General features: G+C 36.4%; 1 protein-coding gene across 1 annotated transcript; it reads left to right on the plus strand.

Moving 5' to 3' along the window:
• Window positions 1–954: 954 nt before the first annotated feature.
• Window positions 955–2,698, plus strand: LOC127096697 (protein MAIN-LIKE 1). The gene is made up of 3 exons (XM_051035252.1): window positions 955–1,119; window positions 1,205–1,879; window positions 1,976–2,698. The coding sequence occupies exons 2-3, from the start codon at window positions 1,289–1,291 to the stop codon at window positions 2,636–2,638; spliced, it is 1,254 nt and encodes a 417-aa protein (XP_050891209.1). The 5' UTR covers window positions 955–1,119; window positions 1,205–1,288; the 3' UTR covers window positions 2,639–2,698.
• Window positions 2,699–13,787: the final 11,089 nt, after the last annotated feature.

The raw sequence follows: 13,787 nt of genomic DNA on the forward strand, positions 1-13,787 counted from the left end.
TCTTGTTATGCTTCAAAGCTAACACTAAAAGGAAAAATTCAAGAAGGTTGCAAGTGAGATAATCGATTTAGGCATCATTTCTTTTTCATATCATTTTTTTTATTTAATTAAAAATGTTATTTTTATAATTATTTATTTTAGACCACTTAGTAGAAACTTTATCTATTAATTTAGTTATAAAAAATAATCAATGTTCTAAATGTATTTACTATTTATCAATGTTCTAAATGTATTTACTATTTATCAATGTTTTAAATGTATTTACTATTTATTTTTGTGATGTTCAATATATAATTGTATTTTTAAAAGTTTTTCGTATTTCAGGTTGAACCAAAAATTGTTAGTGATATTTTTACTGATGATGATTGGTTTTTTTTTATGCAAGAAGAATTCAAAAAAATTAAAATGAACAATATATGTGATTTGGGCCGACATCCTTAGAAATAAAGCAATCATATATGCATTAAGAAAATTTTACCCTATACCCCTACAATTGTACCTATACCCTTACATTAAATTTTTTTTGACCAAAATACCCTCATATAAATAGGGTATATTTACCATTTCAAATTTTTTTTACCATTTTCGTTGAAGACTTCCGGAGAAGAAATTTTTTTGGCGTTTTTGCACTGTATACCGGAACACTTAAGAGTAAGTCTTCCGGTTTGAAAATTTGTACACCGGAACACTTCTCTAAAGAGTTCCGGTTTGTTGTCTTTAATGGACACTGAACCGGAAGTCTTTTAGAGAGTCTTCCGGTTTGTATACTTGTATACCGGAACACTTTCTTCAAGACTTCCGGTTTGGTTGATGTATACCGGAACTCTTTAAGAAAGTGTTCCGGAAGGCTTTTTGGTTTTTTTGCTAACCGGAACTCTTCTTGGAAGTGTTCCGGTACGTTTTTTTTTTTTTTTTAATTTTAATTATTTTTTTAACATTATTTTTGCAGTGGTTCGAAGAAGAGGTGCAGATGGCCGGATTCCAGTCCGCACGTTAGACCGGGGTGCATCTTCATCTGCAGCTGCAGCTGAGCCGACTGGATATCCAGGAGGGCCGTACGATACGTCTCTTTTGGTGAAGTACGAGCATCATGTTGCTCGACATATATGGTTCGGTGAGGTAAGTAAACGGGCTATATTTGAAAATGAATAATAGTTGAATATTTTATAATTTGTTTTCTAATATGTGTTTTAATTGTTTTTAGGAAAGAGGACCAAAGAAAGAGTTGAAGGTTGCCGGACATGGACTGAAGTTGAATTCTAGGGTTCCATTGGCTCTTCCACCACAGATGGAGAGTTGGGTATCTAGATCCGGTTTAGCTTCACTGCAGAGAACGAGTCTGAACAAGATAGACACAAATCTTGTCTCTGCATTTGTGGAAAGATGGCATCTAGAGACATCTTCATTTCACATGTCGTTTGGTGAAATGAGCATTACTTTAGATGATGTCGCATGTCTACTTCACTTGCTCATTAGGGGTATCTTTTGGAGTCCTCAGGATGTGACTGAAGAGCTAGCTGTTGAACTTGCTGTTGACTACCTAGGAGTGTCACAGGGTCAGGCACAGTCACATGTTCGGAGCTGCAGGGGGTCGTATTACAAGTTGGAGTGGTTATATGATATATTCGTACATCATAGGGCTGCTTCCAGCTGGGCATATGCGACTAGAGCATATCTATTGATGTTGGTGGGTTCCACCATATTTGCTGATAAGACCTTTACACTTGTAGAGGCACGATACCTCCTCCTGTTTAGGGACTTGGATGGATGTTCAGGATATAGTTGGGGAGCAGCTGCACTAGTTACCCTCTACCGATATCTTGGAGATGCGTCCATGTACAGTTGCAAACAGCTAGGTGGATATCCTACTCTCCTACAGGTATATAATTTAATTTTGTTAATTAAGTGTTGGATTCATTTTATAAAATATTGTAACTTAATTTGTTTTATTTATTATGTTTTTATTTTGTAACAGTGTTGGATTCACGAGTATTTTCCAACTGTTGGAAAAAGAGGGGAGAATTGGAATCCTGCTGGAAACTGTGGTCTTCCCCGAGCGATGAGATGGTCGTATAGACAGGGAGTCCTGAAGGTCGATGATTTACGACCTATTTTGGACGAGCTGACACCTACCGACGTCATTTGGCGACCATTTGAGGATCATAGAGCATGGCGTGTATTTGATGAGATATGTCTTTACAGGGGCTGTTTGAAGTGGGGTGAAACAGTTGTTCCATACTTGCCTGATAGATGTTTACGTCAGTTCGGGTATAGGCAGTATGTTCCATCCCCACCTCTGGATTGTATGATGGCGACGGATATTGATGTTGATTGGATCAGTTACCATCAGAGTGTTGTCGATGTGATCGGTTCATCTTCCGTGGCCACCACTCCATCTGAGGTAGTAGACAGTTATCTGGAGTGGTATTATCGTGTTTCCCATCCACGGTTGGTCCCTCCCCATCGTGACGCTCCTAGAGAGGTACCCGTTCCTGTATATGACGCCGGGCCATCTGATCCTGATTGGGCTCGTGTATCTACATTGATTCGTCGCTATCTGAGACAGGTTAATGCTGAAGAGGAAGATCCACAGTTTTCTGATTTATTTGAAGCTTTGCATATTTCTCGTTCACATTGATTATATGTATTAAGCTTTGAATATAATAGACATAATAATATAGATTTCATGTTTTGATTACATATTTATGTTTTGATTACATAATCATGCTAATACAGGTGTAAGTAATTTCCAATGTTGCATACGTCCTGCAAATCCTAGCATCCAAGTAGTTGCTATATGAGAACAAAATTTCTTCCAATCTAATGTGACCGGTGGCAATGGAAACCCCTCTTTCATGTTAACCTGATAAAGTAAAATAATTAAAAGATTACGTCATATAACATAAAATATTAACTGAAATAATTAAAATATTTAGACATATAAATACGTACCTGAACCCAATGATTCTGGTTAACAAAACCAATGCAATAAATAGAGACATTTGGAAAGCAAAATGTTTCTAGGTGCTACATGTCTCTTTGCCAAATCAGCGACATGTTGCTTCTCATCTGTGGTCAACCTACCAATAAACGAATGACCTTCTAATCTATCAGGTAAACCATGATTATGTAACCCATATTTTACATCAATCTTCCAACCAGATCCATCTTTCGCCGGAGTCGACCTGATTTTAAATGGACATCCACATTTCTTGGAAGCACTTTGGGTACCACTATCACTAATCTTGTGTTTCCCACCTTTATCACAACCAAATATTATTTTGTTACTTCTCCCTCTCTTCCCCGTTTCAGTATCTGAACGACTGGTAATAACAGTTACTTTATTGTCGATTCCAACCTTTTTAATCCATCTGATAACCTCTTCTCGTGTACCAAATCTTTCCGTCGTCATAAACGCATCAGTAGTATCTACACATATTTTGGGAAGATTTTCCATTTCTGTAAAAAAAAAAAAAATTAAAAAAAAAAAAAAAAATTAAAAAAAAAACGTACCGGAAGACTTTAGGAAAGACTTCCGGAACACACATAATGCATACCGGAACTCTTTGGAGAAGAGTTCCGGTATGCAAATTTTTTTGAATTTTTTTTTTATATGAACCGGAACACTTTCCTTAAGTGTTCCGGTTTGTTTTTTTTTGTGTTCCGGAAGTCTTTCCTAAAGTCTTCCGGTTTGGAAAAATACATACCGGAAGTCTTCTCCAAAGAGTTCCGGTGCGAGGGGTGTGAAAGTGTAATTTTTGCAATTTTCAACAGAATGGTAAAAATGAAATGGTAAATTGGTTAAAACCAATTAAGGGTAAAATGGGAATTTTTAAATTTTTGTAGGGGTATGGGATTAATTGTAGGGGTACAAGGTAAAATTTTCATGCATTAAATGACTTTTTTTCATAACAAATTTGGTGAAAAAGAATAATTATAAAATATAAAGAAAGACTTGTGACAAAAGGATATAATCAAGCCTTCTCATAGACTATGAGAAGGCTTAGCTCATTTTAAATTTCATAGACTATTAGATTTATTTTGGCATTTGCTTGCTATATTGATTTCAAATTATATCCGATAGACCTTAAATTCGCATTCCTAAATGGTTTTATAAATGAAGAAATAAACATTTTTCAATCTTCATGTATCGAGTATCATGAAATTGTGATCATCTAATTTTACATTCACGCACTAAACATATTAAAATTAGACATAATTTTACTCAAGATCATGTCGAAAAAGAAGATAAGGATAATTAAAACTCAACATGCTGACATTAAAACTCAACATGCTGATATTTTTATCAACTAGTTGTCCTCGTAATCTTTCCATAAAATTCAAAGAGAAATAAGGATAATAGATCCATCTTTCTTTAAATAATAAATTATCTATAATTTTAATTTTGCTGCATTTTTCTCAATAATCTAACCGTTTCTTGTGTAGCAGTTTTCAAATTTATAATCAACAATTGGTATGATATCTCAAATACCATTGATATTTTTTAGTCCGAGTTAGTTGAATTTGTATGATATCTCAAAGAATTATGGGGATAAGCCGTGTCGACTGCGACATATATCCTGAACAAATGTCCGACGAAGAAGCTAGAAGGAATCACGCAAGAAGAATGTTGGTCTGGTGTCAAGCCTAGCTTGAGTCATTTGAGGGTGTTTGGATCTATAACACATAGACATGTGCCAAATCAGTTGAGAAGAAAACTTGATGACAAGTCCAGTCAGATGATCCTGATAGGATATCATTCGACTGGAGGATACAAGTTGTTCGACCCAGTGAATAAGCAAGTAGTGATCAGCAGGGACGTGATCATAGATAAGCTTAAGGAGTGGGATTGGACTGCGAATGTCAATAAAGATTCAGTGAGAATATTTTTTGATGAACCAGCTTGTGAAGTCGAAAGAGAAGTTTGACAAGAAGAAGTCAGAGGTGAAGCAAGTACAAGCAGACCTCAAAGAACAAGACACATGCTTGCAAGGTTGCAAGAATGTGTGATTACATCAGGTGATGTGGTCGATGAAGAAGGTGAACTGGTACATTATGCTTTCTACGCAGATGTCGAACCTGTCAATGCAGCTGAGGCATTGAAAGATTCGAAGTGGATGAAAGCAATGGACGAAGAGCTGAAGTCAACAATACTTGGTCACTTGTCGAATTGCCCCAAAATAAGAAGGCGATCGATGTGAAATGGGTATACAAGGTGAAGTTGAATCCCAAAGGAGAAGTGACTCGACACAAGGCGAGACTTGTGGCGAAAGGATTTCTTCAGAAAGAAGGAATCAACTTCGATGAAGTTTTTGCACCTGTTGCAAGGATCGAAACAATCAGGTTGGTTGTTGGTCTAGCAAACATGAACAACTGGCAGATGTGTCAGATGGACGTGAAATATGCATTCCTTAATGGCCCCTTAGAAGAAGTTTATGTTGCACAACCAACTGGGTTTACCAAACATGGCGAAGAAAGAAAAGTGTACAGGCTGCATAAAGCCCTTTACGGACTTAAACAAGCTCCAAGAGCCTGGAACAAGAAGATAGATGGCTTTCTAAGGGAGAAAGAATTTGTAAAGTACAAATCTGAACATGGAGTATATGTAAGAAGAAGCAAGAGTGAATTGCTTATACTATGTCTTTATGTTGATGACCTGTTGATAACAGGTAGCTGCAAGAAGGAGATCGAAGACTTCAAAGGTGATCTCAACAGGGAATTTGAAATGTCAGATCTGGGTGACATCTCATATTTCTTTGGCATCGAATTCTACAAGAGTGGTAGAGGTTTGATGATGCACCAAAGAAGGTATGCAGGCGAAATTCTCAAGAGATTTGAGATGCAAGATTGCAACCCAACTTCGACTCCAGCTGAGCCCGGATTATAACTGTCGAAAGATTCAGATGAAGATGATATCGACCCAACCTAATACAAAAGACTTATTGGGTCACTTCAATACCTTTGTCATACAACGCCTGACTTAGCATACAGTGTAGGTATGGTGAGTAGGTTCATGCAGAAGCCAAAGGTATCATATCTAGCAGTGACAAAGAGGATACTGAGGTATCTGAAAGGAACTCTCGACTGTGGCATCTTATTTCCTGCAGCTGATGAAGGAAAAGAATGCAAATTAGTGGGATACACCGACTCAAGTTGGTGTAGTGATGCCGAGGATCGAAAATCCACAGCTGGCTATGTGTTTATGCTAGGTGGTGCACCAGTTGCTTGGAGTTCGAGAAAAGAGCCAGTAGTGGCATTATCATCATGCGAAGCAGAATACATATCCGATTCTCTTTGTGCATGTCAAGCAACATGGATGGTGAATCTGGTAGAAGAGATAACATTGAAGATTCATGGAGTAATTACCATGAAGATCGACAACATGTCAACTATCAATTTGACGAAGAATCCGATAGCACATTGTCGAAGCAAGCATATCGAGATGAGGTTCCATTATCTTCGAGAGCAGGTAGCAGATGGGAAGATAATTGTGGAACGCTGCAGAACTGAGAATCAGATTGCAGACATCATGACAAAGGGAGTGCAGGTCGAAGTGTTCAGAAAGCTAAGAGCTATTATGAATTTAGATAGCTTAGACACAATGAATTAGGTGGTGTGTTGAATTGTAATTCCTTGTGTCGAAGCAGGTTACTCGACAAAGCAAGGAAGTGTCAAACCACCTAGTGTGTTGAGTAGTGTTAGCTATTTTGGGCTTTTACTATTTTGGGCTTTAGCTTGAGGTCCAAGTTAACCTAAATCTATAAATAGAGGGAGTAATCCTTATTTTGTAATAGAGGTGAATAGAGTATTCACAACACATTGAATTCATAGTATTTTGCAGTGGCAAAGTGAATAAGAAGTTTTCCACAGTTTGTGGGCAGAGAGAAACTCTGCAGAATTGTATTACTCTTTTCCTTCATCGTTCTATACACTCTCTCTTTCTCCATTGTTCTTCTCTTTTCATTGCCATTGTGTGGGTAGTTACAATCTTGTTCATCAAGATTGATTGAAATTCTCCATAGGTTTTGGGGGATTTTCAACAATTTGTTGTTCTGAAGTTCTAAGTTGAACTTGGTGTAGAATCTCAAAGTTTTAGTGAAATCTCAAGAGAAAATTCTTGGGGACTAAATTAGACTGCATGGGCAAAGGTCGGACTAGTATAAATCATGGGGTGATCTCTTTAACTCTTCTATTTAATTTCCATATACTTTATCTTTCACTGACTAATTCTCTACTTCGTCTTATTTTTTAATATTGATCACTCATTGTGTTTAAAGTCACTTATTCAAAAATTATGATAACCAAACCCCATAGAGTTCATCCTCGATGATCTTGTCCTTTGTAGAGTCGACACTAGCAGAAAGAATGTCGGAGAGGGAAAATTATAATAATTGGGAATGCCAATACATGGTCTGAATGAGTACAAGCAAATGAGCGTAAACAATTAAAACCTTTCACGGGGCTCTCGTCCTAAGAACTTGGACTTTGGTCGAGCTTAAACACTATTACTATTAAGTTCCTTTTTTTTGCGTAACTTATTTTATATGAGTCTCTATCGTATAATATGTTATAATAATACAATAAATATATGAAATTTTCACTATAAAATTTTGTTGCTAATTCGTTAATGTTAGGGAAAAGTTGTCACCTTTTATGTTGACGTTAAACCTCAAATGTGTAGGTGGTGGCACGTCAAAAGAAAATGCCAAAGAAACTAGGGTAAAGCTCAAACTCTCTAAGTTAATACTAAATCTTGAATGTGTGGGTGGTGGACAACCAAGGAGAAACCCAAAGTAAGAAGTACAAAATTTATGTAAAACATACAAACAAACAAACACACTAATCCTTGATCCATTAGAAGGGAAACAAATAAAGAGTAGATGATCACACCATCAAGACTAACGACCTCAAAGTAAGATATCACTTTCGGTAGGAAAGATATGCACACATTTGGAAGGACTCACTTTCAAGATAATTCAAAATACATCAGGCATTGGCCCTTGAAACGACCACACAAAGCTTTGGACACAAACCTTTAACAAAGGCCCTACTAAGTCCAAATACCCATTAACATGTGATATTCATTTAAAATGTTTTAAGCAGTGTTTTAAAATCCGGACCGATCTAGTCGAATTGTTTAAACTTAAATCAAAGGGCTGAGTGATCTGATAAGGTCATACACGCATAATTGCAACTGATCTGGTGAAAATCGACGCGACCCGGTCGATTTACTGGTCAGACCAATGAAATGGTGAATTTTTATAGATTGAATTTTTATATTTATGTTTTTACTAGTTCTTATACATTACACACATTTTGTCTTGTTAGAAGCAATCCATGTGGATTCGATCTTTTTATTATTTTGAATTATCTGTACACTTTCCGAGAAGTCATCATGTATCATATGTGTGTTTTGTGTTGCTAGTTGTTATTGTTTTCCTATGTTACACTGTGTTATTGTTCTTTTTTTGTCCTTCCTCATTTTTTATTTTGTCAAAGGGGGAAAAGAGATTCATGATATTTAACTTGCTCACACAAATAAGTGTCAAATGCAGGGGATCACAACTCTATGAACTCGAATATTCAAATTTTCCAAGCATAAAAAAGGGGTGGCTGAAATTGCATAAGCGTAATATCAGTTTATTTACTTTTTAATGTGCTATCTAGTTAAATTTATTGTATGAGATCTTGGCAAAATCTCTATTAGCACATCACAACGTCAATAACAAGAACTTTGGAGGTGTGATGTGAGTAGTAGACCTCTAACATACAAGAAATATCTTTGATTCATATAGCATGCTACACCAATTTCATTGTGTGTGTCGCAGCCTAAAAAATATAGTATGCGAAAAAACAACCGGCGAAAAAGAAATGACAGAAGAGTCACCACCGTGCGTTATTTATCCCAAAGGAGGGAAAGGAAACGCTCGAAGTAAACCTGGAGAAAGGAATGGAAAAGACAAGGTCTCGCAACCAAATCTTGGGTTCGGGAGTTGATTATGCGAAGGGAAGGTATTAGCACCCCTACGCATCCGTAGTACTCTACGGGATCCACTCTTGTTGTTCTTGTCTAAAAGGGTGTATGTTTATCTGATATACTATTTACTAAAAGAAAGGGGTCAAAAGAAAATGACTCGCACGGATGTCGTATCCACTGCATACGTATCTCATATGAGAATCAGAGTCTTTGTAGCTCGGCTACTTATGGGTTAAAGAGAAGTGTGCTCGTTAAGACATCGCATCTTATGCCTACGTATCTCATCTAGAATGAGAATCAGAGCAAATCGTAGTTCAACTAACTACGGGAACAAGGGTCTCGATTGCAACTAGGACAATAGAAAGGGAAGGTCTCGATTGCAACGAGGGCGAGAGAAAAGCATCGCAACAAGGGCGAAAGCAAACAAGGATTAGTGGTTAGTTATTAGTAAAAAAACTCGGCAAGACATCGCATCTTGTGCCTACGTATCTCATCTGAACATGAGAATCAGAGTTGTCGTAGTTCGGCTACATAGGGATTGCCATCTGAACATGGACTTACAAAGGAGGACACCAGTTGTGTCAAAGGAGAGTGGGCAATGTGTTCACGTCCTAGCAGTAGGTGTCGCAGCTCACTGAATCGAGTCTTAGGTAGTTACCTCTTTGCAATAGGACGGATTGACATGCCACAGGTTCGGAGATGCACTGAGGGTCTAAAAATGGGGAAGCTCTTCCCTAGAGTTGTCATGCAATATGTACTTAAGTGTTTGGATTTACAAATGGGAATATCTACCTAATGTTAGCATGCAAAGAATGAGGGAATTCTACCTATGTTATCATACAAAATAATAAGGGAATTCTACCTATGTTATCATACAAAAGAATAAGGGAATTCTACCTATGTTATCATACAAAGGGTTCTACCTAATGGGTGCTACCTAAACGGAACAAGAATCGACGAATGGAGCAAGGAGAAGAGTCACTGGTAAGGGTAGATGGTGATGCATGAAGCAATCGAATTACAGGTGGTAGATGGCGATGCCTAAAGCAATCGACTTACAAGAGAAATGGCGATGCATGAAGCAATCGACTTACAAAAGGAATGAATGAATACGTGTTGGTTATGTTAAGTTTGGAAAATGGTTACTCGACGTTGGATCGAGGTTTTGATCTTATTATAAAATGGTTATCAGATGTTTGTTTTAGTTCTTGTATTAACAGATGAATAAAGAATGAAAGAATAAACATTATACACTTCAAGGGATAGGGGTACATTTGTTATGAATGGGGATTGTTCATGGCAATCAAACAACAAAAATATATGCCTCATACACCATACAAGTAGGCAACAGTTATCAAAATATATGATATATAAACAAGTATATGATCAAATCAAGTAATCAAAGAATGAAATGAATGAGCATTAGACAATGCATGAGAAGTATAAACATGTTAAACAATCAAACAATAGAAGCATGGATGAAAGAAACAAGTATAAAAAATATCAGATGTATCAGACAAGTGAAACTATGCACACAAAGAATCAATGAATAATTTAATCGGGAAATGATGCAAGGATCAAATAAAATCAAGATGAAAGGCCTCTAATATGTGGCATATGAGATGAACAAGGGAGGATCAAAAGATCTCTTCAATTGCCATAAGCAATCCCTTAAGTCAAACATCAATCATAGAAAAGTCAACCGAAAAGTCAAGTCAACTTGAAAATTATCAAATAAATAGTAAATTAATCAAGAAAATTATGAAAAATTAAACTAACAAAGGTGGGGTCAGGACATCATCATCCCCCTAAAAGATTTTAAAAATAATATGAATTAGTGTATAAATTAATTGAAATAAAACAGAAGTCAAATGAAAAGTCAAGCAAGCAAACTAGGTCAAAAATAAATCCAAAATAAATTGAAAATGGAAAATAAAATTCCAATAAAAGGTCAGGTTGACCATGAGACATTGGTCAACCCTCATCCCAAAAATCAGAAGTTAAAAATAATTCTAAGTCATGAAAATAAAATAAATGAAAAAAAGTATGCTTAAAAGAACCACTTGAAATAAATAATTAAAATAAAATATTAACATTAAATAAAATATGAAAATAAAAATTAAATAAATTAAATAAAACATTAAGAAATGTAAAAAGTATTTTTTGATATTTTTATGAACAAATAAAATATTTTTACGAATTAAAAAGCAAAACAGCAAAATAAAATAAGAATTAAAGAAAGAAAATAAAATGAAGTGGAAATATGGTTGATGGGCCTTGAGTGGGAGGGGCGGATAGCAGCAACGCATATGCCCGGTCCAGGCGGAACATTCAGGAGTGACATATAAAAAAATAAATGTTCATTTAAAAATGTTATGTGGCAATGCATATCAATTGGTCAAGCTTGGAGTAAGTCACAAAATGACAAAGAAGTGGAATGGACGAACGTGATCACAAGGCCAGCGCGCGATCGGACGGTTGTAATGGCGACACGTTTATTTTCTTCATGCAAGCATAGAAACCCTACAACCATGCATAGGAAACGCGACCAACAACAACCCATTTTCTCAATCTTTCACACAACATATCTCACTCTATGGTTCATGAAATGGGATGGTATAAAAAACAAAATTCAAGTTTGAAACGAGTAGAACACAATGGTACTTTGTTTCATTAAAAATAATGGTCCTAGCATGTAGAAAAGTGAACAACAAGGGGGCTTCATGAACCCAGATTCAACAAAAAAATAATGTCACAAACTCCAACTTAATGAACATGCTTCATGTTAAGGGCTTTACAAACAATCATGGCATGGTATTAAAATGGCAAATAAGTATGTAACAAGTATGGCATAAATGAAAACTAACATGAAACATGGATGGATAACATGAAAGAAACAAGTAGTAAGCATAAGCATGGCATGGTGTGAGCATGAAATATTACCATAGAAGAGAGTGAAAAGATGCTTACCTAGTGGATGTAAGGTCCACTGCCTCTTGAAGATGGAGAAAAATGGAAAATGAGGTGCTTTGCAAACTTGTGAAAGGAAATGGAAGGAGAGCAACCTTGTCCACTTGCCTTGCTCTTGCTTAGGTCGAAAATGTAGCAGCCTCCATTCAGATTAGGGTTTTTGATGTTTAAATATGTAGGGTTAAAGTGTTTAAATGGGCTTGCAAAGTTTGTTTGGATTCATGAACAAACATGTGTAAAAGTGATGCAAAAGGTGAGGTGTATTAGAAGATCTAATTGTGGCAAAGCTTAAGTGAGTGAACATAAAAGGTACATGGCCAAATGAGGAAAAACATGTGTTGGTTAGTTTGTGCAGCATGGCATGGAAATAAGTCCAACAGGGTGACTTTAAGACTTTGTAACTTGATGAATACGTGACCAAATGACAAGGCAATGCCAACAGTAGAAAGAGGGCATGGAGCTTAACATCTTTCATGTTGAACACAAGTTGAAATAATGAGTGGAAAGAGGTGAAAATGGCCATAAAGTTCAGGTTCCATAGCTGCAAAATGGTTGGGCCAGTTTGGCCTAAATGCTGTCAAAAAATGCAGTCTATGATACCAACTTTAGATGAGTGTATCTTTCAAATCAATGATCCAAATGGGATGATTCCAAAAGGATGTGAAAGAGGACATAGCAAGGTACAACTGTCATGAAGAAAGTATTTTCAAAAGATGCCTTGAAGTGCAAGAAATCTGGCCCATAATTCTTGACAAATCTTGAAGATTTTGGACTTGGAAAATTTTCTAAGTGTCCTAAAATAATGTCTTACTTTGACCAAGCATAACTTTCCCAATTTTAATCCAAATGAAACAAACTTTATATCTCTAGAAATATTGGAACAATAGGAACAACTTTCATGTTGGAGAAATTTTCAAATGGAGCTTTCATCTTGGTGGAAAATGGGCTTAAAGTGGTTGCAAAAACCATAAAAACTTGCCCTAAATGGAAAGTCAACTATTTCCAAATTTGGTAACTTTTCCAACTCCTGATTAAATGATGAATCCATGATCCAACCTTGATCAAATTTCACATGTAGGCTCCCTTAGGCATGAATTTTGAGATTCCACTTTCAAAATGTCAGGAGTTGACTTTTCTGGCCCCACAGTTGACTTTTCCCAAACTGTCTGATTCTCGATTCCATTGATCAATTGAAGCATCTCTGGCTCAAATAAAGAGCTGATTTTTTGTATGTAGACCCTTGTGGACATATGGAGGGCCATGGAAGTGAATTTCACCCAAGAAATCAGAAATAAACCGATTTCTAGTTTTAGGGCAAAATGACTAGGAACTGATTGCACTGATTGCCAATGGATCTTTCTGAGATAATTGTGGATCTTCTTAGGCCAAGATGCCTATATAATCATGACAATAATGAGCCCCATTTTCTTCCAACAAAACACTGTTTGTTGCAGATAGCCATGAAACCCTAATTTTTGATTAAGTGCTGATGCACACTCTGGGAGCTCTGAATCTTCCACTGATGAACCGAGGACCATAATAAGACATATGGAACCCCTTGAGACTTATATATTTGGAGAATGAAGTTCAATTCTCAGTCTTTCCTTGTGTGGGCTCCTTCTGTTAAGGAGTGGTCAATCAAACCCTGATTTCCAAGTCACTAATGCAGTATGCAATGAGTATGACCTAGTATGATGCTAATGAAATGTAAGACACGATCCCATGCTTCCAAGAAAAAATGAAGGGTAAATTTTGGAGTATTACAGTGTGTTAAGTACAATCATTATAGGACTGGTTCATATAGTTTGTTATACCAGTTTGATGCATCACATCTACAATG

Source organism: Lathyrus oleraceus, chromosome 6 (assembly GCF_024323335.1).
Source record: "Lathyrus oleraceus cultivar Zhongwan6 chromosome 6, CAAS_Psat_ZW6_1.0, whole genome shotgun sequence".
Classification (NCBI taxonomy): Eukaryota; Viridiplantae; Streptophyta; class Magnoliopsida; order Fabales; family Fabaceae; genus Lathyrus; species Lathyrus oleraceus.